Raw genomic sequence first — 27,555 nt, 5'->3', positions numbered from 1 at the left:
CTGGAAAGAAGAGAATATTATATGTGGACAAAGAACCAGCAATCTCTATTCTCTGGAAGAATTTGTATAAGATAAGAAATACTTGAATCATGGGTATACAGTAGAAATTATAAAGTTATTGGGGCCTGCTATTTTCTTTGGGGGAAATTTTGTAACTGCTGATTCAATTTAATGGATACATGTACATTTATGCTTTCTGTTACTTCTTGAGTCACTTTTTGTAAGTCACTTTTTAGGTATATATCATTTTGTATAAGTTTTTAAGTGTATTAGTATAAACACATTGGAAGTATTTTCTTATTTTAACCTCTACTCTATCTGTGGTTTTGTTCTTTCTTCATTTTAAAAATTGCTTATACTTTCTATTTTTTATTTGATTAATCTTCCTAGTGATTTTATCAATTGTATTAGTCTTTACCAAGAATCTTATTTCATTAATTTATGTTATTTCTTATTTCCTTTCTCTACTTAGGTTGGGTTTGTTTTGCTGGCCTTTTAAACTTGTAATTTGGTTGCTAAGCTCATTATTTTTCAAACTTATTTTCTAATATATGCATTCAAGGTTATATATTTCCCTTAAGTTTGGCTCCTGCTGAATTACTGTATTTATACATTGTACTTTCATTATTATCTCAGTTCTATGGATTTTCTAAATTTCACTAATTTCTTTTTTAATTAATTAGTTATTTACAATGTGGTTTTAAAATATCCACAAGCATGGGAAACTTTTTAGGGTATATTTTAGGTTATAATTTAGAAATTAATTGCATTGTTGACTGAAAATGTAACATTTATAACAGTGATTTTATAAAACATGTTAAGTCTTGTCTTATAACCTGGTATATGCATGTCAGATTTGAGATGTCTTTCCACTTATGATGTTATTAATTTTTTACATTATCTTATTTATTCCTTACTGTAGTTCTGTGAGATAGTATGATCTTCATTTTTTAAGTGAGAGCATTAAAATCCAAACAATATAGTAAGTAACTTTTCAAAGTTCATAAATCCAGTTAGGATTATATAAAATCAAAGCAGACACCAACTATAAATAGTTGGTATGACCAACTTTATGTACTGGTTGCATGTTGTCAGCTCTGCTTACATTTTGTTATAGATTTTTAAACCTCAGAGTATTATTTTAAACAACTTTTTACTCTTCCCCTTAATTTCTCACACAGTGTTTCACATATATTTGATGTTCAACAGATATTTGCTGAGTTGGCATAAACAAATCACTTATAAACATCATAAACTAAATCAAAGACTGAAATCTGGCAAAACACCAAAAGAGTCAAATAAATAGGTAGTTTGCAAATACCCCAAAAATAAAGCAGGCCTTATAGATCTAGAAACATTGCAAAAAATAATCTGAAAATACTCTGATACAAATATCTAGTAATTCTGACTTAATATATAGCTATATAACATAAATATGTAACACATACGTATAAAATATATGAATAAAGATGGGCTGAGGAAGAAGGGCCCATAAAGACAATAAAGGAATGGACAGAGAAATGTGAAGAAAACAAGTGAATTTGGATTATAGACTCCAAAACAAGAGAGGGGAAAAGGTTATTAGTGACCTTTTGATTTATGTTAATGAAGTTATTAATTCCTTTGGAAGTAGAAGGTGTGAGGAAGTAGAAATTTTTGTTTTAAGAAGTTTGGCTATAAGTGGTTAAAAAAAGAGGGGTGGTAAATTGTAAGCTGGAGGGTGCTGTAGACAGATAATTTTGTTTATTTTCAGATGGAAGAGTCATAACCAGATTTAAGACCTTGTCCCTTTGGCTAGCTATTTTCTAACCATCCATAAGATTCAGCTCAGGTGTCATCTCTAGAAAACTGTTTTGCACTAAGTCAAACAGGTTATTATCATAGCACTTAGGATATTTTAAGGAACATATCTGTTTAAACGTCTTGTCGCCTTCTGGATTGTATGCTCCATGATCTTGTATCTTTGAGTCACCATTGATTGACAAGGATTTGCCAGTAGAAAGCTCTCAGGCGATGTTTAACTATAGAACACAACCCCATTTTGTAAACTTTCCTTTATCTCTCTATAGATATTCCTGTCTTTACTCTATGCTTATTTCTTCCATTATAACACTTATAATACTTTTTCATTGCACTTTTTAAATGTGTATGTCATTCCTACTAAGCCACTTACTTATATTATTCATTTTTAAATACTAACATCTAGCACAATTTCACTCATTTATTCATTGAATATTTAATCACTTTTTGAGTAACCTGTTATTTATTATAAACTCTGAGAAAACTTTAGTGAAAAGGACTTATGTTTTAGTGGAAGAAGACAGGCAATAAACAATAAACCAACAAGTAAATACATTTTATTCATGATGAAACATGTAACTTTAGTTTATTCATAAGTCATAAAGGTGTTAATTTGAGGAAGTTTCACCAAACAGACTTATATAACCAGCACTCGGATCAAGAAACAAAATATTATCAGTGCCCCAGAACTCCTGATGTCTGTGCTAGAACTTTATGTCTGCCTTCTTTTGCTCAACATTAGGTTTATAAAAGTTATCCCTTTTGTTCTGCATAGTTGTAGTTCATTCTTTCTCATTTCTCTAGAATACTTAATTTTTTTTTTTAATTTCTAATTTTGAAGATTTGAGGTACAGTTCAGGGTTAGGAATACAAATGTACATTATGCAGTTATCTTTGTTGATGAGGTGTGCCCTCTACCCCTGGCAGTTTCCCACTACTGCCAATCCCTTTCTTATAGTATTGTGATAATTGTTCAAGGTCCGCTTATGAGTGAGAACATGTGGTACTCAGTTCTTTATTTCTGTGATATATCACTCAGTATTATAGACTCTCAGTCCATCCAAATTACTGCAAAGTTCATAATTTTTTCCTTCTTTATGACTGTGTAATACTCCATTGTATATATGTATCACTTTTTTTTTTTTATCCAGTCCCCTTTCAATGAGCAGCATGATTGGTTCCATGTTTTTGCTATTGTAAATAATGCTGCAGTAAACATGCGTGTCCAGGGGTATCTTTTTCAGAGAGTGATTTGAGTTCCTCTGGGTATATTTCCAGTAGGGGGATCACAGGGTCATATGGGAGGTCAATTTTTAGATCTTTTAGGAATTGCCAAACTGTTTTCCACAGAGGTTGTACTAATTTGCATTCTCACCAACAGTGTAGAAGTGTCCCCTTTTCTCTGCATTCTCTCCAGCATCTGTTGTTTTTTGAGTTGACTGGAGTTAAGTGGTATCAGTGTGGTTTTAATTTGCATTTATTTGATGGCTAGTGAAGCTGAGCATTTTTGCATATATCTGTTGGCTGCTCATATGTCTTCTTTTGAGAACTGTCTATTCATATCTTTTGCCCACTTTGTAATGGGATTGTTTGTTTTTTTCTTTTCGGCACATTTGAGTTCCTTGTAGATCCTAGATGTTAGGCCTTTGTCAGATATGCAGTTGGCAAATATTTTTTCCCAAACTCTCAGCTGTCTCCTCACTCTCTTGATGGTTTCTTTGGTTTTGCAAAAGCTTGTCCGTTTGATGAGGTCCTACTTGTTTATCTTATCTCTTATGGCATGGGCACTTGGGGTTTGATCAGGAATTGGTTGCCAGTTCCAATTTCCATAAGGGTGTCTCCTGCTTTTTCCAAGGTTCTTATATTTTGAGGTTTTACATTTAGATCTTTGATCCATTTAGAGTTGATTTTTGTGTATGGTGATAGTATGATGATAGGTAGGAGTCTTGTTTTAATCTTCTGTATGTGGTCAGCAGTTTTCCCAGCACCATTTACTGAATAGATTCTCCTCTCCCCAGTGGTTGATGGTGGCGGATTTGTTGAAGATGAGTTGGCTGAAAAATTGAAGTTTTGCTTCTAGAGTCTCTATCCTGTTCCATTGGTCTATATGCCTGTTCTTATACCAATACCAGGCTGTTTTGATTATTATAGTTTTATAATAAAGTTTAAAGTCTGGGAGTGTGGTACTTCCCACTTTTTATTTATTTTGTTTTGCTGAGGATTGTTTTGGCTATTCATGGTCATTTATGTTTCCATATGAATTTCTGTATTGTCATTTCCAGGTCTGAGAGGGATGCTGCTGGTAATTTAATGGGTATTGAGTTAAATCTGCAGATTGCCTTGGGTAGGATAGACATCTTAACAATGTTGATTCTTCCAGTCCATGTCAACTTTGATTTCTTTGCACAGTGTATTGTAGTTTTCATTGTAAGAATCTTTTATTTCTCTAGTTAAGAAGATGCCAAAGTATTTTATTTTTGTGTGTGGCTATTGTTCATTTTTTGTATGGCTATTGTGAATGGGATTATGCTTTTTATTTGGGTCTGTTTTTGTTTATTGTTGGTATATAAAAATGCAACTCTTTTGCTTATCTATTTATACCCTGAGATTTTGCCAAAGTTCTTTATCAGTGGCAGGAGGTTTTGACAGGTTCTCTTTGGTTTTCGAGGTATAGAATCAAGTCATCTGCAAAGAGATAATTTCCTCTTTTCCTATTTGGATACCCTGATTTCCTTCTCTTGTCTGATTGCTTTAGGGAGGACTTCCAATACTATGCTAAACAGGAGAAGTGAGAGTGGGCAACCTTGTCTTGTTCCAGTTTTCAGGGGAAATGGTTCCAACTTCTGTCCGTTTAGCCGTATGTTGGTTGTGGGTTTCTCATTGATGGTGCTTACTCTTTTGAGGTATGTTCCATCTATACCTAGATGTTCGAGGGTTTTTATCAAGAAACCATGCTGGATTTTATTGAAAGCTCTTTCTGCATCTAATGATATAATCATGTGGTTTTTGTTTTTATATTTGTTGATGTATTTAATTACGTTTATTGTCTTGTGGATGTTGAACCAGCCCTACCATCCATCCTGGGGATGAAACCTACTTGGTCATGGTGGATGATTTTTGAAATGTGTTGTTGGATCCAGTTTGCTAGAATATTGTTGAGAAAGATAGCATCTATGTCCATCAAGGATATTGGCCTTAATTCTCTTGCTTTGTTGGCTCTTTACCCAGTTGGGTATCAATGTGATGTTAGCTTCATAAAATGACTTGGGGAGAGTTTTATCTCTCTCAATTGCCTGGACTACTTTCAATAGGATTTGTATCACCTCTTCCTTGTATGTTTTGTATAATTCTTCTGGAAAGTCATCTGGTCCAAGGTTTTTTTTTTGTAGATAGTTTTCTCATGACATAGTCGATTTCCTGGGTTGTTATTGGTCTATTAGGGTCTTGATTTCTTGTTTCAACCTGGGGAGTTTGTGTGATGTCAGAAAATACTCCATAGCAATTACATTTTCAAGTTTGTTTCCATACAAGTATACAAAGTAATCTCTGATAATCTTTTGTTTTTCTTTTCTTTTCTTTTCTTTTTTTTTTTTTTTTTTTTTTGAGTTGAAGTCTCGCTCCTTTGCCCAGGCTGGAGTGCAGTGGCACACATGCTCAGGCCACTCCAGCGTTGACCTTCTGGGCTCCAGCGGTCCTTCTGCCTCAGCTGGAACTACAGATGTGTGCTGCCATGCCCAGCTATTTTTTATTTTATTGTATAGACGAGATCTCGCCAAGTTGCCCGGGCTGGTCTTGAACCCATGGGCTCAGGCAATCCACTTACCTCAGCCTCCCAAAGTGCTGTTATTACAGGTTGAGCCACTGAGCCTGGCTATCTTTTGTATTTCTTCAGGGTCAGTTGTGACTTGATATTTTGCATTTCTGATTGTGTTTATTTGGGCTTTTTTTTCTCTTTTTCTTGGTCATTCTAGGTAAGGGTCATCAATCTTGTTTATCCTAAGAACCAGCTTTTTGTTTCATTGATTTTTTTTTTAAACTATGTTTTTGTCTTCTATGCTCGAATTTAGGCTTTTATTTTGGTGATCTGGATTCTTCTGGTTAAGTTAGGATTTTGGTGGTTTTGCTTTTCCATCTTCCTTAGGTGAGTTGTTAGGCTGTTAATTTATGATCTTTCCATTTTCTTCATGTATTCTTAGTACTGCTTTCATGGCATCTCAGAGATTTTGGTAAAATGTTTCTTCATTTTCATGTTTCCAGGAATCTTTTAATTTCTGTTTTGATTCCTCTGTTGACCCATGAGTTGTTCAATATCATGCTGTTTTGTGTCCATGTCTTTGTGGGTTTGGGGGGAACTTTGTTGGTGTTGATATTTATATTTATTCCACTGTGGTCTGAGAAGGTAGATGGCAGTATTTCAATCTTATGAAATTTGTTTATGCTAGATTTATGGCTGAGGATGAGGTCAATCTTAGAGTACATTCCATGTGGTGATGAGTAGAATGTATATTTTGTGGTTGTTGGATGGAGTATTCTGTAGGTATCAATTAAGTCCATTTGGTCAAACATCACATTGAGGTTCCAGATCTCCTTATTGATTTTTTGCCTTGATGATCAGTCTAGGGTTGTGAGTGGGGTATTTAAGTCCCCAGCTATGATACTGTTAGAGTCAATATCTTTTTTTAGTTTACCTAGAAGCTACTTTATGAAAGTAGGTGCTCCTATGTTGGGTGCATATATGTTTAGGATGGATATTTATTGTTGATGGATTGAACCTTTTATCATTATATAGTGACCTTCCATATCCTTTTTAATTTTTGATAGCTTAAAGGGTATTTTATCTGATATTAAGATTGCAATTCCTGCTTTTTTTGTGTTCCATTTGCCTGAAAATTTGTTTCCCATCCTCTTACTTTGAATCTGTGCATGTCCTTTCTGGTGAGATAGTCTCTTGGAGACAACATATTGCTGTGTCATAATATTTTATCCAATTTGCCATTCTGTGTCTTTTCAGTGGTGCATTTAGTCCATTCACATTCAGGCTTTATTGAGATGTGAGAGTTTATCCCTGTCATGAGGTTCTTATAGAGTTTGTTGTTGCTGCTGCTGTTTGTTTATTAATTTGTTTGTTGTCTTTCTTTTGATTTTTGAGTTGATTTATATGTGTTTTCAATCTTTTTCTTGCATTTTTGGGAAGGGTATTGTCATTCTTTTTTTCTTTCTTTTGTGTTTAACACTTTCTTAAGTGTTTCATGTAGAACTGGACTGGAGGCGGTGTAAACTCTCAGGGATTGAATGTCTGGAAAGGATTTTAATTCTTCACTGATGAAACTTAGCTTAGCTAAGTAGGTAATTCTTGGTTGAAATTGTTTATCTTTGAGAACTTTGAAGATTGGACTTCAGTCTCTCCTAGCCTGAAGTGTTTCTGTCAATAAGTCTGCTGCTATTCTAATTGGTCTTCCCTGATAAGTAGTCTGACCTTTCTCTCTTGATGCCTTTAGGATTTTTTCTTTTATACCTACTTTGTGTAAGCAAATTACTATGTGTTTAGGTCTTCTTCTCATTTGTTGTCTTGCAGGGATTATCTGAATCTCTTGTGTTTGAACGGTCACATCTCTGATGAGAAGAGGGAAGTTTTCTTGCATAATTTCATGGAATGTTTGGTCCAGGATGGTCTCATCTCTCTATCTGCCTCAGAGATTCCAAAATCTTAGGTTCAGTCTCTTGATATAATTGTCCATCTTTTGGAGACTTTGTTCTATCTTTTTAAGCTTCTTTTCTATGTTTTGGACTGTTTGGGTTAGTTCCATATTTTGGTCCTCAAGCTCTGAGATTCTTTCTTCAGCTTGGTTAATTCTGTTTTCCATGCTTATCAGTTTGTTATTTGTTTCATTCACTGTATTCTTTATTGCTGTTTTCTCAGTTATCAACTCCTTCATTTTTTCTCTTGTCTCTCCTCATTTCTTTTTATTCTCTCTATTAATATCTTGATATCTGGGTTTGTGGTTTGAGAAAAGTCATTCTGGGCACGCTTCATTGTTTGAATTCCGAAGTCTGTATTCTCAGTTGTTCCCCCAGGGGTCTCTATGAGACTCATATTCTTCCTTTGATTTTTCTTCTTTTGTGTAGGTTTTCCTCCCCTTTTTATTACCTCTTCTTTAATTCTGTTGTTTAGTGATGAGGGATAGCTTTTACCTCTGTTTGCTCAGTCTCCTCTTCTTCCTTGTGTAGATCCTCTGGCTTTGTTCAGTTTTGAAGCAAGACTGGAGATGGGGGCTGTGCTTTTCAAAGTTTTGAGATTTAATTAAGGGATAACACTGTGATTCAGAAGCTATCTGCAGATCCCAGTATCCACTGACAGGTGTGTGGGCCTCCTAGAACCCACTTCCCACCACCTTACAATCTGTCCATACAGTGGGGGTGTATGTTTGTCTCCTGAAAGCAAAATGAGACAAGAAAAAGAAAAAGAATGGAAAAGGAAGGAGGTAGATAAAAGGAAGGTGGAGCAGAGAAGAAGAAGAGGCAAAACAGACAGGCATACCAACGAATGAATATACAGAGAAGCAAAGACAGAAAAAAAACAAAAACAAAAGCATACAGACAATCATACAAACAAAAACCCCCGTTGATGTACTCGCCCTCAAAAATACCCCTACACAAACAGAAAATCTAAAAATAAATTGAAATAACAGAAACAAAGGTAGTATGTAAATATAAACAAAAACATAAAGAAAGAGAGAAGAAGAAAAAACTAAAGCAGAAAACAATTTTTAAAACCTTGCTCTGTGACCATTTCTGTAACTCCAGGTCCTTTTTGGCTACCACTACCACGTTTAGGAGCAGCTCTGGTCTCCAGCCCATCCCCTCCACTCTCAGTGCAGGCTGATTGGGTTGTTCTCAGCATTGGTCAGATGCCCTGTGGACTACTGTGGGAGGAGGATGGATCAGATGTGGACTCACAATTTGTCTGCTACTGTCACTACTGTCAAGTCTCCCACTCAGATCTGATGTGGCTGTGCCTGTTCCAGCATGAGGGGAAGAGTGTCTGTCTCTCCAGCCAGAGCTGGGTGGGGCAATACAGTACTCTGCCCGGTCCTGGGACAGAGAAGAGGATGCCAGTTGGCATCTCCTCGCTGGTAATGGGACTGGGTTCCAGATTTCCATGCTCTGCCTTCTCCACGGTTCCTGGGGCTCATGCTGGTCTGCTGCCGCAGGTGATGGCATGGGCTGGGTGCCAGGTAGTAAGGAGCAGCTGTTCTCTGCTTCCTCCTCTCAAGAGAACTCTGAGAACAGCAGACAATCCTGTGCACCTGGGGCTCCAATCTCAGGGTGGTGGTGAGTTGCAGTCACCTCTGGAGGAAAGCCCCAGGTGCATAAACCCGAGTCTCCCCTCAGATGAACACCAGATGGACACCAGATGGACACCCAAGTCTCCCCTCAGATGGACACCAGCACAAACCCACTCACACAGAGATTCTCTCTAGACACTCACTTTTGCAAAGACTCTCACACTCCGACCTACTCCATCACCGTCTTGTCTCCACTTCTAGAATATTTAATTTTCTTTAATTAATTCAACATTTAAATTGATCCATTCAACTGTTGATGGGCATTTGGGCAATTTCCAATTTGTATGATATCTCAAATAGTGCTGCTGTAAATATTTTATTACATAATTTTGTGAACACATGTATGCTCTTCAGTTGGGTATTTGTTTAAGAGTTGAATTGCTGGGTCATAGGGTATGCATATATTCAGCTTTAATAATAGTGCCAAGCAGTTTTTTAAAGTATTGTTCCAAAATATATTCCCACCAGCAGTTCAGGTGGCTCTGCCTCTTCACCAACAATTGGCATTTTCTGTCTTTTTTCATTTTAGGCATTATATATAATGGTCATATATCTCGTGGTTTAATTTTCATTTCCTTGATGATTAATAAAATTTTTACATGTTTATCACCTATTTAGATATTGTCTTTTATGATATTCTTAAATGTTTTCGCTGTTTTGTTTTTATAGACACATAATGTACATATTTATGGGGTACAGTGTGATATTTTGATACATGCATACAATATGTAGTGATCAAAGTAATTAGCATATCCATTACTGCAAACATTTATCATTTTTTGTGTTGGGAACATTCAAAATTCTCTCTTCTAGCTATTTAAAAATATGCAATAAATTATTGCCAACTGTGATCACCCTACAGCGCTATAGAACACTAGAACTCATTCCTTTTATCTGTAATTTTGTATATGTTAACACTCTTCCTTTCCCAGCCTTTAGTAACCACTATTCTATTCTCTACTCCTATGAGACAGGTTTTTTTTTTAGCTTCTGCATATAAGTAGGAACATGTGGTAATTAGCTTTCTGTTTCTGGCTTATTTTGCCTAACATAATGCTTTCCAGGCTAAGCCATGTTGCCACGAATGACAGGATTTTATTCATTTTTATGGCTGAATAATATTCCATTGTGTAGACTACATTTTCTTTATTCATTAGTCTGTTGTTGGACACCTAGGTTGGCTCTGTATTTTGGCTATTGAGAACAGTGCTGCAATAAACATGGGGTGTAGAGATCATCTCTTCACTATACTGATTTCCTCTCTTTTGGTTTAGTGGGATTGCTAGATCATATGTTAGTTCTCTTTGTAGTTTTTTTAGGAAACTCCATAGTGACTGTACTAGTTTACATTTTAAGAACATATAATAGTTCCCTTTTTTAACATCTAACCAGCATTTATCATTTTTTGTCTTTTTGATAATAGCCATCCTAAGGTGAGAGGATACCTTATTGTGGTTTGATTTGCTTTTCCCCGAACACTGGTAATGCTGAGCAATTTTATATACCTATTGAGAGTTTGTATGTCTTCTTTTGAGAAATTTCTATTCTGATCATTTTCTCATTTTATTTTATTTATTTATCTTTTGAGTCAGGGTCTCGCTTTGTGTCCCAGACTGGAGTGCAGTGGCACAATCATGTCTCACTGCAGCCTTGACCTCCTAGGTTCAGGCAATTTTTCTACCTCAGCTTCTTGAATAACCAAGACTACAGGCACACACCACCACACCTGGCTAGTTTGTGTGTGTGTGTGTGTGTGTGTGTGTGTGTGTGTGTGTGTGTGTGTGTAGATGAGGTATTGCTATGTTGCCCAGGCTGGTCTTGAACTCCTGAGTTCAAGCAATCCTCTCACCTCAGCCTCCCAAAGTACTAAGATTACAGGCATGAGACACCTTGCTCGGCTTCATTTTCCCGTTTTTAAAATCAGATTATTTGGTTTATTTGTTTGCTTGTTGTGTTTTGTAGTTGAGCTGTTTGAGTTCTTTATATATTTGGGGTATCAAGCCCTTGTCTGATGAATAGTTTGCAAAAATTTTCTTACATCCTACAGATTGTCTATTCACTTTGTTGATTTTTTTCTGTCAGAAGCTTTCTAGTTTGATATGATCTCATTTGTCTATTTTTGCTTTTGTTGCCTGTGCTTTTGAGGTCTTATCCATAAAATCTGTTCCCAGACAAATGTTTTCAAGCATTTCCTCTATGTTTTCTTCTAGTAGTTTTATAGTTTGGGGTTTTACATTTAAACCTTTAATTCATTTTGAGTTCATTTTTGTATATGATGAGAGATAAGAGTCTAGTTTTATTCTTCTGCATATGGATATCCAGTTTTCTTAGCACCCTCTTATTGAAGAGGTTGTTCATTCTTCGATGTATGTATCTGGTGCTTTTGTCAAAAATCAGTTGATTGGCAGGGCATGGTGGCTCATGCCTGTAATCCCAGCACTTTGGGAGGCAGAGGTGAGAGGGTAGCCTAAGCCCAGGGTTTTGAAACCAGCCCGGGCAACTTGGCAAGATTTCATCTTTACAATAAATCAAAAAATCAGCCAGGCATGGTTGTGCAAGCCTGTATCTCCAGTTACTTGAAAGGGTGAGGTAAAAGGATCACCCAAGCTCTGTAGCTTGATGTTGCAGTAGCCATGAGCACGTCGCTGCACTCCACCCTGGGTGACAGAGAAAGAGTTCAACTAAAAAAAAAAAAAAAGAGCCAAAATCAATTGGCTGTAGATATGTAGATTAATTTCTGGATTCTCTATTCTGTTTCATTGGTCTATGTGTCTGTTCTTATGCCAGTACTATGCTATGTTGGTTACTATAACATTGTAGCATATTTTCAAATCAGATAGTGTGATGCATCCAGCTCTGTTCTTTTAGTTCAGGATTGCTTTGACTATTCAGGGTCTTTTTGAGTTTCATGAAATTTTTTTTCTTTTTCTTTTTTAAGTTGGAATCTCACTCCATCATTTAGGCTGGAGTGCAGTGGCACACTCACAGACACCCCAGCGTCAACCTGCTGGGCTCCGATGATCCTTCCAAGTAGCCGGTACTACAGGTGCATGCTACCATGCCCGGCTAATATTTTATTTATTGTACAGAGAATTCTCGCCAAGTTGCTGGGGCTGGCCTTGAACCTGTGGGCTCAGGCAATTCTCTCACCTTGGCCTCCCAAAGTGCTGGGATTACAGGCTGAGTCACCCAGCCCGATCTCATGTGAATTTTAGAATTTTTTTTTTCTGTTTCTGTGAAGAATGTCACTGGTATTTTGATAGGAATTGCATTGAATCTATAGATTGCTTTGGTTACCCTAAAAAATGTTGATAAATTTTACATCACCAAAACTTAAGTTTTGCTCTGTAAAAGATACTGTTAAGAGAATTGAACAGACAAGCCACAGATAGAGAGAAAATATTTTCAAATCACATCCAAGGACAAGTGTATCAGAATGTATGAAGAATTAACAAAACTCAGCAAAAAATTCAAACAGACACTTCACTGAAGAAGATATGTAATGGCAAATAAGTATGCAGAAAGATGCTCAGCATCATTTATGCTCAGGAAATGCAAATTAAAAGCACAGTAAGATACCACTGCACATCTATTAGAATGGCTAAAATGAAACTGACAATACCAAGTAGCAGTGATTGATACAAAGCAATTGGAACTGTTATATATATCTGGTAGGAAAGCAAGATGGTATAGCTACTTTAGAAAGCAATTTGGGCCAGGCTTTGTGGCTCAGTCTGTAATCCCACCACTTTGGGAGGCTGAGGCAAAAGGATTGCCTGAGCCTGCGGGTTCGAGACCAGCCCGGGTAACTTGGTGAGACTTCATCTCTACAATACATCAAAAATTAACCAGGTGTGGTAGTTCATGCCTGTAATTCCGGCTACTTGGAAGGCTGAGGCGGAAGGATTGCCAGAGCCCAGCAGGTCAATGCTGGGGTGGCCGTGAGTGTGCCACAGCACTCCAACCTGGGTGACAGAAAAAAGAAAAAGAAAAAGAAAGCAATTTGGCAGTTTTTTATAAATTTAAATATACAGTATTTTTCTAGATGATCCCAGTGAAATAAAACTTATGTTTAAACAAAGACCTGTATACAAACTTTAATCCTAACCACTCAAAACTGGAAGCAACCCAGATGTCTCTCATATGGGGAATAAACAAACTGTGGTACATTTATAAAATGAAATATGACTCAGCATTAAAAGAAACAAACTGTTAATACATGCAACAGTATGAATGAATCTCACATACATTATGCTGAGTGAAAAAAAAGGCAGACACAAAAGGCCACATGCTTGATTCCATTTGTATGAAATTCAGGAAAAAGCAAAAGTAAAGGATGGAGAATAAGGGTGAAAAATAATCAGTGGTTGCCAGCACTTAGTGTGTGACCCCAAAGAGACAGTATGAAGAAATTTTGTGGGGGTGACGGAACTGTCCTGTAACTTGTTGTGGTGATTAAACACTCTTTGTATTTGTCAAAACTTGCAGAACTGCACACCAAAAAAGCATGAATTTTACTATATGTAAACTTAAAATTTTTTTATGTAAAAAAAGTTTAGGTTGTAGAACTGCACATCAAAAAAACATGACTTTTATTATATGTAAACTTAAAATTTTTAATGTAAAAAAAATCTTAGGCTGTGTCCCTGAATATTGCTTCTCTGCTACATCTTTATTCTCTTTTGAAATACCTTTTAGTTTTATGCTATATAGGCTTATATGTCTCATAATTTCTTCATTGTATTTTTCATTTCTTTATGTAATTGGGTAAATGTATCAGCATTTTCTCTCATTTCATTCTGTATGCTCAAAGAAGATTTCATTCCATTTTTGTATTTTTCATTTCTAGGATTCCTCACTGGTCCTTTTTTTTTTTGCTGGTGGCTCAGGACTCCCTTTTCTCAGAGATTTTGGTAGTGTATGTTCACTCGCTGTGCCAGAGGATGGTTTGGATTAGTTCTTGCCTCGGTGATCTTCTCTGCTTCTTCTGGCTAATTTCTGCTTTCACATGTCAGAGCTGTGGTTTTAGCACCTATTTGTTTCTCTGTGTTATAGTTCTTTTTCCCCTAGAGATCCTTATCTTACATTTGAGTACAGCTGTCTTTTTAATTGTTTAAAATATAATTTGTATCTATCATGCTTTATTATTTAATGTTATCTGGTATTTCCTTATACCACTGTATCATTGGTTCTCAACTGGGTGCAATTTTGCCCCTTGGGGTACATTTGGTAATGTCTGGAGATATCTTTGGTACACTGCCCAGGACATGCTTCCACAATAAAAAATTGATCCAAAAGATCATAGTGTTGAAATTGAGAAACTCTGCACTAAATTAAGAATACTATATTTTATATAATATCACCATAACTTATTGGACTTCTTAATTTGGGGCATTTAGAGTTTTTATATTAAAAATATTGCTGGACATGGTGACTCACACCTGTAATCTCAGAACTTTGAGAGGCTGAGGTGAGAGGGTTGCCTGAGCTTAGGAGTTTGAGACCAGCCTGAGCAACATGGCAAGACCTTGTATCTACAATAAATATATTTTTTAAAAATCAGCTGGGTACGGTGGCATGCGCCAGTGGTTCCAGCTACTTGGAAGGCTGAGGTGGAAGGATCACCTGAGCTCAGTAGGTTGAGATCCTGGCCGTGAGTGTGCCACTGCACACCAGCCTGGCGGACACAGTGAGACTCTTACTCAAAATATATATGTGTCTGTCTATCTATCTATCTATCTATCTATCTATCTATCTATCTATCTATCTATATCTTTGATAACTACTAGCCTTATATAACATTTTACAATTCCTGGATGTAAATATTTCTGAACTCAAAGCTAAGATTTGAGAGGCACTTTATTGAATCTGGAAATTACATAGTAAATAATAGAAATATGGAAACAACAAAGTCTTTATTGTGTCATGTCCTTAGTGGATCTTGATGATATGTTCACAGAAAAAGACCTTCAATTAGTTTTATACTCTCAATCTTTTCCCCAAATAATATATTCCTCAGTTGTTTTCAGGTTCTTCAAGTTCTATATAGCTTTCTTTTTACCAATCTAAGGATTATTACCTCATGCATTCTTTATTCTTAATTCTGTTTAATACTTACCAGCATTAAGATGATTTTTAGCAGGGATAAGATTATAGGAAAAAATACAGAGGACTGGCTTCAATTTGGTGTACATCCTTAGTTCAGTTACTCCTCTTATATGGGCCTCAATTTTACCATCTGTACAATGAAGGGGTAATACAGTATACTTCCTTTCATCTTTTCCAATTATAAAATTGGTGACACTATTATTTTATGTGGCTTTCATTTAGCTTTTAATCATGATCTTTTACAGTTCCTGATATAGAGAAAAATTTTAAAGATTTCAAAGATCTTTAAAAGTTCTCAAATTTGTTACTTTATTACCCTTATCTGCCTCCTTAGAGTGGTTGATAATACAACTCTTAAAATGAAAAATGTCTTATGTTGGAGGACTGCCAGGAACAGTACTGGAGAAATAACAAAAAGCTGGACTGGGAAAGAAGAAAACCAGATAAGGTGGTGGTGGCAGCTGTCAAAAAACAAACACAGCCTAGGTTTCAAATCCTGACGTCAACGGAAACATATTCCCCGGGCCCTAATCCACTGGAGGATCTGTGTAATTCTCCAACTCAGAGTCTTGCCGCTTATTAGAGTTGCATGGGACTAGAATTCAGATCTCCCAATTGCCTGGTTAATGTCTTAGCACTATACTATGTAATTTGAAATATTATCATTTAATTTTGCCCAGAGAATAGAGATACCTGTATGAAATAATCTCTTGTAATTTATTTGTATAGCTTTTTTTAATCACTTAACCTATTTTTTGGCTGCTGGTGCTATTAGTTTGGGAATTGGTTTTTTTGCTTTGGCATCAGCTTTGTGGTTCCTGATTTGCAAACGAAGGTAAGGCTTGTTAGAGTATTTGTTTAATCTTTTTTTCTTTTAAAAATTCAATGAAGGACTTTTTCAAATGGCTTTACAATTAATTGTTATAGTATTGATTCTGTATTTTGGGATTTAGTCATAAGCCCTTTGGCTGGGGTAGTAATGCTTTACATGTTTTAAATAGCCTGAAACATACCAGTAAGAATAGCAATCTTCATGCATTAAAATTTTGTGGAATAAAAGATCTGTGTTAGATATTTTAAAATGTCATCCAGGGAACTATGAATTGGTTTTCCTTTTTTTCCCAATAATTTTTCCTTTGGCAAATAAAGACTTTAAATCTGTTGAAAAAAAAAATCTGTGTTATTTTCCAGAAGACATAGGTTTGATTGTAATGTAAGTCTAGAAATTTTTTTAAAATTTGACTCCCAATTTAGAGGATATAAACATTACTTATGGTGGCATGTACCCGTAGACTCTACTTGGGAGGCTGAGGCAGGAGACTCGCCTGAGCCCAGTAGTTCAAGACTGCAGTGAGCTGTGATTGTGCCACTGCACTCCAGCCTGGGTGACAGAGTGAGACTCCAACTTGAAAAAAAAATTACTGAGAGGAAAAGACATTCTTTCTTTAGGGGATATTTTAAAATAAATATGCTAGCTGGGTGTGGTGGCTCACACCTTAATCCCAGCACTTTGGGAGGCAGAGGAGAGAGGATTGCCTGAGCCTAGGGGTTTGATACCAGCTTGGGCAACTTGGTGAAACCCTGTCTCTACAACAAACCAAAAAATTAGCCTGGCATGGTGGCATGCATCTGTGCTTCCAGCTACTTGGAAGGCTGAGGCGAAAGGATAGCCTGAGCCTAGTGAGTCGAAGCTGTGGTGGCCGTGAGCATGCCACTGCACTCCACCTTGGGCAACAGAGTGAGACTCTGACTCAAAAAAATATTAATAATAAATAAGCTGTAACATGTTTATTCTGATCTTAAGCCTTTATGTATAAATATTGAAAATGATAACTTTAACTGTTTCATAATCTAACTCATTTTTAATAATATTCTCTATAAAACACTTTCAGAGAACTATTTCAAAACTTCAAATTTAAAGCAACTGATGAGAGATGCAGGCAAAGGCCACCAAAGGTGAAGATTAAATCTCAGTCTCAGTGTGTTTTTATTTCTCGAAATTTTCATACTGGAGGATTCCAATTACAGGTAAACTATAATATTTTGCAGAAATGTTTTCAAATTATTTCTTTTGGAACCATGTCACTGGCATTGTTATCTTAAAATTTGAAGGACAGAGAACCCACTACTATTTTTTAACTTGAGGTACAAGAGTGTGGAGCCAAGTTTAAATTTCCCAAACTAGTTAGAGTTGATACTATAGGAAAACTAAAAAACTGAATGAAAACATCCTTTCTTCTACAGTTGCTTCTCCATGTCTCTAACCCAAGAATCCACATTCTACATACTGAGATTGCAATAGGAATGAAGATAAATGCTGTAAGAAAAAAATGAAAGCAAAGTTGACAGGCTTGTTCAAAGAAGGAGATTTGGAGATAAGAGATACTCAGATAACCTAACCATACCAACTAATTGAAATTAAATTCACTTTGACAAGGTTGTACTAAGCACTTATTACATTCCAAGTTCTGGGCCCCTCTATTGGAGACAGTAAGATGTGGCCCCTGCCTTCAAGGTGCTTGTGTAGTACAAGAGAGAAATGCAGACACTTAATTAACTTTGTGTGATGTGGTAAGTGTCAAAACAGTGTTATATGAACAAAGTAAAACAAGGCAGAGGCCAGTAGACACATAAAATTGTGATAATAGCTAAGCAAAATAAGTAGTGGTCTTATAGCATTCATAGGTAAACAGCGACAGACTGATAAACTGTCAGAGTTTCACTATACAACTTGAGTATTGAGCTCAGGTTGACCTCGGTGTCCATTCATTTGTTTAATAAATATTTATTGAGGCCAGATGCAGTGGCTCATGCCTGTAATCCCAAGGCAAGAGGATTGCTTTGGGAGGATTGCTTAAGCCCAAAAGTTTGAGACCAGCCTGGGCAACATAGCCAGACATTATCTCTAAAAGAAATTAGTCGAACATGGTGGTGCGTGCCTGTAACCCCAGCTACTGGGGAGGCTGAGGTGGAAGGAACACCTGAGCACTAGAAAGTCGAGGCTGCAGTGAGCCATGATCATGCCACAGCACTCCATCCTGGGCAACAGAGTGACTAGTTTTGCCATTGAGGCTATATAATAAGATATGAGCCTAGTTTTAGATGAGTCCAATGTCAGTAGAGAAGAAAAACATATAAATTAATAATTACAACACAATATGATAAGAGCTCACAAAGCTGAAAAAGCACAGACAAAGGCTCCTGAATTGAGGAGGGCTTTGCAGAGAAGACATTTTGAACTGGGTTTTGAGAAAGGAATAGACATTCATCAGAAAGAGAAAAAAAGACATCTTATGTTCAAAGACTTGCAGTTAGAAAAGGAAGCGATATATTCTGTAAAAATGTTACAACGTTTAGAGCTTAGGACTCATCGAAGAGTGGTAGAAAAAGGTCCCGGAGATGAGATTGTGGTGAGCCATGTCATTTGCCCCCTAAAGGAATTGGATTCTAACCCATAGGCTCTACAGATCCATTGCATTCCAGGAATAGCGTCAAGAGCACAGTCTACAGCACCAGATGACAGGTTTGAATTCTGACTCCACCACTACTGGCTGTGTAATCTTAGGCAAGTTACTTCTCTGTGTCTCAGTTTCCTCGTCTGCAAAATGAGGGTAATTTCACCTCCACTGTGTTGTTGTAGGAATAAATGAATTAGTATGTGGAAAAAAAATCCTTCTACATAATGCCCGACCACATCGTGAGTGTCATACAATTCTACTATTATAATTACCAGAAGGTTTTAAGCAGGCCGACATAAAGATCAAATTAATTCTAAGAGGATTAGCTCTCAAATACAGGATAGTTTGAAACAGATTGCATTGCAGAGAAAAAAATGTTTCTATGTATGCATTTAACATATTTAATTTATTGCACATTCATCATGTGCTAGGCATTTTGCTAGGTACTAGTGATTTAATGATGCCATCATGTTTAATGAAATAGGCAATTACAAAAGTGTTATGTAATTTTATTTAGGTTGTTTATTATTCATTCAACAAATATGGCAAGAATATGCCAGGCATTGTTCTAGGCAACTGGGAATGTGATGGTGAACAAAGCAGACAATAGTCCCCGCTTTTATGAAATTTGTAGTGTAGTGGGAGAGATAAACAATATACAAATCAATACAAAATATTATTCAGGATTCCTTTTTCCATTATTTATTTTTTGATTGACAAATAAAAATTGTATATATTTATCATGTACAATATGTTGTTTTGAAATATGTATTCATTGTGGAATGCCTAAATTGAGCTAATTAACATATACATTACCTCACATACCAAATTTTGTGATGAGGACACTTAAAATCTACTCTAAGCGATTTTCAACATAGAGTACATTGCTATTAACTATAGTCACCATGTTGTACAATAGATCTCTTAAATTTACTCCTCTTGTCTAACTGAGATTTTGTATTCTTTGACTAACATTGCCCCATTCGCCGTGTCACCCCTAGCTTCTGGGTATATCAGCATTCTACTCTCTGCTTCTGTGAGTTCAACTTTTTTAGATTCTACGTATAAGTGAAATCGTATGGCATTTGTGTGCCTGGCTTATTTCATTTAGCTAGGTTTAGCCATGTTGTCACAAATGTCAGGATTTCTTTTTTTTTTTAAAGCTCTTATTCACAATTCTTGGTAGTCAGTGATAGGAACCCCATTTAAATTAGAATAAGAACCAAAAAAATAGCTTAAAAAAGATAGGAAGGTGCTGATCTTAGCTACAGTTTTAGTACAAAAAGACTCGTGTTGCCCACCCCCCTTTTTTTTGTCTCTGTCTTTACATTGGCCTCCTCTTCTACTTCAGACAGACTTCTGGGTGGCAGGAGGATGAAAATGATAACAAAAAATATGGCTTAATATAATAAAGACGAGAGAGGCTTCGCCAGAAGCCCAGCAGATGCTGGCACCATACAGAACCATGAGCAAAAATAAACTTCTTCCCTTTATAAATTACCCAGCCTTGGGTATTTCTTTATGGCAACACAAAGCAGGCTAATGCACACAACCTCCCCTACTATCAACATCCTGCACCTGAGCAGAACATCTGTTGCAACTGATGAACCTGCACTGACACATCATGATCCAGAATTTATAGTTTACATTAAGGCTCACTCTTCATCCTATGTATTCTATGGATTTTGACAAATGTATAATGATGTTTATCCATCATTATGGTATTATATAGAATCTTTTCACTATCCTAAAAATCCTCTGTGCTCCTGTGATTCATCTCTGTTTTTACCCTAACCCCTGACAATCGCTGATGATTTCTGTTTCTATAGTTTTTGCCTTGTCCAGAATGTCATGTAGTTGAAATCATGCAGTATGTATCCTTTTCATATTGGCTTATTTTACTTAACAATGTTCATTTAGGTATTCTCCATGTCTTTTCATGGTGCAATAGCCTGTCTTAATCTGTTTTCTGTTTCTTACAACAGAATAACTGAAACTGGATAATTTATAAGAAATGAAATTTATTTCTTTCCTGGGAAGTGCGAGGTCTTGAGGGCCCAGCTGGTGAGAGGCTCTTGCTGGTAGCGACTCTCTGGAGAGTCCTGAGGTGGCACAGGGTATCACAGGGTGAGGGGGCTGAGCGTGCTGGCTCAGAACTCTCTTCTACTTATAAGGCCACCAGATCTACTCCCATGATAATACATTATTTCATTAACCCATTAATCCATGAATAAATTAATCTCTTCAGGAGGGCAGAACTCTCATGACCCAATCACTTATTAAAATCCCCACCTCTCAATACTGCTGCATTGGGGATTAAGTTTCAACATGAGTTTTGAAGGGATATTCAAACCATAGCATCACCCATTTCTTTTTAGTACTGAATAATATTCCCTTGTGGGGATATTATTTAGCCATTCACCTATGGAACGACATCTTGATTGCTTCCAAGTTTTAACAATGGTGAATAAAGTTGCTAGAAACATCTGTGTGGAGGTTTTAGTGTGGATATAAGTTTTTAACTCATTTGCATAAATACCAAGGAGCACAATTGTATGGTACGAGTATGTGTAGTTTTCTAAGAAACGGTCCAATTATCTTCCAAAGTGATTGTATAATAAGTCTGCATTCCTACCAGCAATACATGACAACTCTTGTTACTCCACATCCTCACTGGCATTTGGCGTTGTCAGTGTTTTGGAGTTTCACCATTCTAATGACATATAACGGTAACTGGTTTTATTTCATTTTATTTATCATTATTGTTATTACGGGTCAGGGTCTCACTCTGTTACTCAGGCTGGAGTGCAGTGGGATGCTCACGGCTTACCGCAGCCTCGACTTCCTGGGCTCAGATGATCTTTCTGCTTCAGTCTCCCAAGTAGCTGGAACTATAAGCTCATGGCACCACACCCAGCTAATGTTTTCTTTTATTATTTTGTAGAGACAAGGTCTCACTATGTTACCCAGGCTAGTCTCAAACCCCTGGGCTCAAGCAATCCACTAGTCTCAGCCTCCCAAAGTGCTGGGATTACAGGCATGAGACAAGGCACCCATCCAGCCATATTTTGTTTTAAATTGCAATTCCCTGATAACTTCTAATGTCAAGCATCTTTTCATGTGTTTGTTTGCCATCTGTATATCTTCTTTGGTGGGGTCTGTTCAGATTTTGTGCTCATTTTTTAATTGGGTTATTCTCTTTTGTTTTTTGGGTTGTTTTTTTTTTTTTGAGTTGGAGTCTCACTCTGTCGCCCAGACTGGAGTGCAGTGGCCACTCCCGGCCACCGCAGCCTCGACCTGCTGGGCTCCGGTGATCCTTCCACCTCAGCCTTCCGAGTAGCCGGAATTATAGGCGCGTGCTACCATGCCCGGCTAATTTTTTGCTTTACTGTAGAGATGAGGTCTCACCTGCTCAGGCAGGTCTCGAACCCATGGGCTCAGGCAATCCACTCACCTCAGGGTTTTTTTCAAGAGACAGGGTCCCACTCTGTCTCCCAGTCTGGAGTGCAGTGGCACCATCATAGCTCACAGTAACCTCAAACTCTTGCGCTCAAGAAATCCTCCTGTCTCAGCCTCCCAAGTAGTCAGAACTACAGGCCTATGCCACCACATCTGTCTAATTTTTTTTTTTTTTTTTGATAGAGGCAAAGTCTTGCTATGTTGGTCAGGCTGGTCTCAAACTCTTGGCCTCAAGTGATCCTCCCACCTCAGTCTCCAAAAGTGCTGGGATTATAGGTGGAAGCTACCATGCCTGGCAGTTATTCATGTTTTTAATTATTGAGTTTTTTTGTTTGTTTATTTTAAGTCAGTGTCTCACTCAGTTGCCCAGGTTGGAGTGCAATAGCATGTTCACGGCCACCCAGCGTTGACATGCTGGGCTCAGACGATCCTTCCGCCTCAGCCTTCCAAGTAGTCAGAACTACAGATGCACACTACCAAGTCTGACTAATTTTTTATATATATATTGTAGAGACGAGGTCCCATCAAGTTGCCCAGGCTTGTCTCGAACCCCTGGACTCAGGCAATCCTCCCGCATCGGCCTCCCAAAGTGGTGGGATTACAGGCTAGAGCCACCACGCCCAGTCAATTATGGAGTTTTAGAGAGTTCTTTGTATATTTTGGATAATAGTCCTTTATCAGCTGTTTTTTGCAAATATTTTTCCCAGCCCATGGCTTGTCTTGTCATTCTTTTGATATCTCACTGTAGTTTTAATTAGTACTGTTCTGCTAACAAATGAGGTGATTGTCTTTCCTTTTTTTCCCCATCAAATAGCTCAGATTGTAGACTATCTTTTTTAAAGTTCATTGGCCATTATAGCTTCCTTTTATGCAAAATGCCTGTTATTTTTTACCTCTTTTATTATTAGGTTATCTATTATAAAACTTTGAAAGAGTTGTGTATTCTGGATACCTAATTCTTTTTCAGTCATGTTAATTTTAAGATTTTCATCTACTTATGACTTTTCTTTGCACTATTTTTATGATGTGTTTTGATGAACAAAAATTATTTAATTTTTAATGTAATCTATTGTCTCAACTTTTTTCTTTATGATTTATTTCCTTTTCTACCCCAAAATCATGAAGATACTCTTTTATATGTCTTCTAAGGGTTTTATAGTTTTGCCCACTTACATGTTTAATCAATCTAGAATTGATTTTTGTGTTTGATGTAAATAAGAACTCAATTTCACTTTTGTTTCATATGTTTGCTACGTGCTCAATAGACAGTTACTGAAAATCTTTTGGAATTTTTGAGGGTAATTTTACTGCATTTTGGAAAAACTGATTATTTACAATGTTAATAAATCTTCTGTTCCATGAAATGATATGTTTGCATTTATATATATTATCTTTAAACATCTCTCAATAAAACTTTATAATTAATGTTATAAAAGCTTTGCACAATCTTATGTTCGTTTTTATTACTGGAAAATCTATGTTTATGCTTTTGTGATATAATTTTTAAGTAAAAGTTTTTATTTTGGAATAATTTTAGATTTATAGAAAACTTACAAAGTCTCCCCTAATGTTAAACTCTTAAGTTACTATGGTACATTTGTCAAAACTAAGAAACAAACATTGATACATTACTATTAACTAGACTCTAGGTGTTATTCAGGTTTCACCAGTTTTTACATTAATATACTTTTGCTATTTCAGGAACTAATCCAGGATACCACATTGCATTTGCCTCTTTAGTTTCCCCTGCTCTGTCTTATCGCAGTCTTTTTTAATCTTACCTTTTAGCATTTTGAATACTGGTCATGTATTTTGTCCCTCAGTTTGAGTTTGTCTACTGTTTTTCTCATTATTACACTGGGATTATGGATTTTGAGGAAGAAGATCACTGAAGTGAAATTGATATGATTTTTAAATATTTTATTGATACAATTTTAAAGTATTTTATTGGCATTAGTTACCTATAATAGAACACAGACTAACTATTCCACTCAATTAACATTGACAATTGTATATACATTCAACCAACACCAAAAACAAGGTACAGAACATTTTTTTAATCTAAGGAAATTCTCTCCTATCCTCTTCCAGTCAATTTATCTATCCATTCCTAGTATCAACTTTCTGATTTCTGTCAACAAGGTTTAGTTTTTATCAGTTCCTAAATTTCACATAAATAGAATAATATTATAGGGCACTGTGGTTCACACCTCTAATCCAGCACTTTGGGAGGTCAAGGTGGGAGGATTGCTTGAGCCCAGGAGCTCGAGTGGCAACAAAGCAAGACCTCATCTCTATTAAAAAAAAAATCAAAATATTAGCTGGCCATGGTGGTATACGCCTGTAGTCCCAGCTACTTGGGAGGCTGAGGCAGAAGGACTTCCTAGGCCCAGGAGATTGAGATCGCAATGAGCCATGATCATACCACTGCACTCCAACCTGGGCAACAGAGTGAGACTCCAACTAAAAAAAGAAAAAAAATTACTGTCTCTATGAATAAGTCTAATTTAAGTATATCATAGGTTGTTTGTCCTTTTGCAACTGGCTTATTTCACTTAGCATAATGTCAAATTTCATCCATGTTGTAGAATATGATAGCATTTCTTTCATTTTTAAGACTGAATAATGGTTCATTATATGTATATGCCAATTGTATTTATCTGTTCACGCATTGATAGGCACTAGGATTGCTTCTACCTTTTGATACTATAAATAATGCTGCTATGAACATGAATGTACAAGTATCTGTTTGAGTCGCTGCTTTCAGTTTTTTAAAAATATGTACCCAGAAGTGAAGTTGCTGGATCATATACTAATATTATGTCTAAGTTGTTAAGGAACTGGCAAACTGTTTTCCACAGCAGCTATGCCATTTTATACTTCCACCACAGCACACAGGGTTTCCAATTTCTCCATATCCTTGCCAGTACTTGTTATTCTCTGGGTTTTTGTTTGTCTTCATAGCCATCTTACTGGGCTTGAAGTGTGTCTCACTGTGTTTGGTTTACATTCCCCTGATGGCTAGTGATTGAGCATCTTTCCATGTGCATATTGGCCATCTGTATATCTTCTTTGGAGAAATGTGTATTCAAGTCTTTTACCTATTTTTAAGTTGAGTTCTTTGTTTTTGTTGAGATGTAGGAGTTCTTTATATATTCTTTATATTAATCTCTTACTAGAACATGATATGCAAATATTTTTCAACTATTCAATTTTCAAAATACAAATGACCTCTTTTTGTGTAGGAGGAGCAAAGAAAAGAGAAAGCAGCATGTATAAAAGGTACTTTTTCTCAACAATTTATTAGAAGTCTTAATCAACTTTAGCAATTTATATCTTAAAGAATCAAGAGACTATCCTAAATGTTATCTATGTGTTTTTAATACCACAAAAATGTAAGGGAAACTTTAATGTATTTGTACGTGAATGAGCATATATTTTTTAGAAAAACATAGCCTGCAATGTCATATCTTAAATTAAAATGTGAAATTTTAATTTGTCTTTCTTATTTGTACCCAAAGATATCATAGTCAATGCCATATTGTAACGCCTAAGGGCCAAAAAACATGATTTTTTTGTAACCCTTTAGATATTGCAATATTATATCTTAGTACCTCAAAACATTACCTTCTATGTTTTAGAAAGCATAAGTTATTTAAAACAGCTTTAAAATTAATGTAGAAAATATAAAAGTTAATATGTAAAATATTAGAAAAGATGTTTTAGGATATTATACAAATGTGACATTTTCTAAAACTTAACATTTTGTAATGCCAAGTATACAGCCTAAAAAATACAATGGGAAAAGTGTGAGTCTTAGAGTAATAAAAATCTAGGTTGAAATCTATTTTGTATCTGATCTGTGATGGGTCATTTCTCTATTTCATCTTTTGTGAAGTAGTGCTAATAATAACTACCTTGAAGAATTATTGAGAACATAAATAAAGATATATAGGCATATCAAAATGCTTTGTAAACTTTAAGGCTCTATAGGAACGTTTGTTACTATTATTGGTATAAAGTCAATTCACAGGCTCTCTCCAATGCAAAAAAAAAAAAATTCATTTTATAACCAGTCGCAGTAGTTCACACCTGTAATCACAGCACTTTTGGGAGGTTGAGGCGAGAGGATTGGTTGAGCCCAGGAGTTCAAGACCAACCTAGGCAGCATAGAGACCTTGTTTCCACAAAAAAAAAAATTTCAAAAAAATTACCCAGGCATGGTAGCGCATGCCTATAGTTTCAGCTACTTGGGAGGCTGAGGCACAAGAATCACCTGAGCTCAGGAGGTCAAGGATGTGGTGAGCCATGATTGTGCCACTGAACTCCAGCCTGGGTAACAGAGTGAGATTCTGACTCAAAAAGATTTTTTAAATTTAATTTTTAAAATAAGGCAATATTTAGCTCTAGATAGTTAAGACACTGTCTTTTCCAATTTTAAGGGACATTTTAGAACAGATTCTAGTCTGTTAAAATAGATTGATTTTAGCCGGGCTTGGTGGCTCAGCCTGTAATCCCGTGCCTTTGGGAGGCTGAGGTGAGTGGATTGCCTGAGCCCGCGGGTTCGAGACCCACCTGGGCAGTGAGACCTCATCTCTACAATAAATCAAAAAATCAGCTGGGCGTGGTAGCGCGCACCTGTAATTCCGGTTACTTGGAAGGCTGAGGTGGAAGAATCGCCAGAGCCCAGCAGGTCAAGGCTGCGGTGGCCGGGAGCGGCCACTGCACTCCAGTATGGGCGACAGAGTGAGACGCCAACTCAAAAAAAAAAAAAAAAATTGATTGATTTTATTTAGAAGACTTTTCTACTCTTGTTTATCATGAAAATATTGCTAATTCCTAATTAATTATAATATTATATGAATGACGATAGCAAATCAGAATTTTCTTTATAGCATCATACTGCTCATTATGATATTGTCCTTATAATTAAGAGTTGGCTCATTCATGTGTAATATTCATAGCAAATCTAGCAAATCTCTTTTTTTTTTTTTTACAGCAATTAAGGATCACTCTGAAGATGAAGTCTGCCTTGCAACAAAAAACGTCATTTGTGACTCCCCAGGAACTAGATCGGCAACAAATTGCACCAGTGTTACATTAAGTTTATCACCAGTGGCATCTGACTCTTATTACAGCCAAAGTATAGAAGCAGCTGATGAGTGGTTTTCTGATGATTCTCAAGCGGAAAAGAACTCTTCAGTGCCTTTTCTACAGGAACCTCTAATGGAAAAAGTATTTTCATATCTGTCAACCATTTCGTTAGAAGAATGTGCTGAAAAATGTACTCAATATGACACTTTATAATGATCGAAAAGATGACAGCTTAATTAAGGACACGTTTGTGAAGTAACACAGAGGTAGATTGACAAAACCATCAACAT

The 27,555-nt window shown here is 36.4% G+C and overlaps 1 protein-coding gene across 1 annotated transcript; it reads left to right on the top strand.

Annotated features, from left to right (window-relative positions):
- On the top strand, positions 1-27,555 carry CUNH1orf185 (chromosome unknown C1orf185 homolog). The gene is made up of 5 exons (XM_008056449.2): positions 1-93; positions 15,984-16,089; positions 17,147-17,282; positions 25,417-25,453; positions 27,171-27,555. The coding sequence occupies exons 1-5, from the start codon at positions 90-92 to the stop codon at positions 27,476-27,478; spliced, it is 591 nt and encodes a 196-aa protein (XP_008054640.1). The 5' UTR covers positions 1-89; the 3' UTR covers positions 27,479-27,555.

The sequence above is a fragment of the Carlito syrichta genome, unplaced genomic scaffold, assembly GCF_000164805.1.
Source record: "Carlito syrichta isolate Samal-C Ts95f unplaced genomic scaffold, Tarsius_syrichta-2.0.1 Scaffold84637, whole genome shotgun sequence".
Taxonomy (NCBI): domain Eukaryota; kingdom Metazoa; phylum Chordata; class Mammalia; order Primates; family Tarsiidae; genus Carlito; species Carlito syrichta.
The sequence above is the reverse complement of the archived record's forward strand: the minus strand, read 5'-3'. Positions and strand labels throughout refer to the sequence as shown.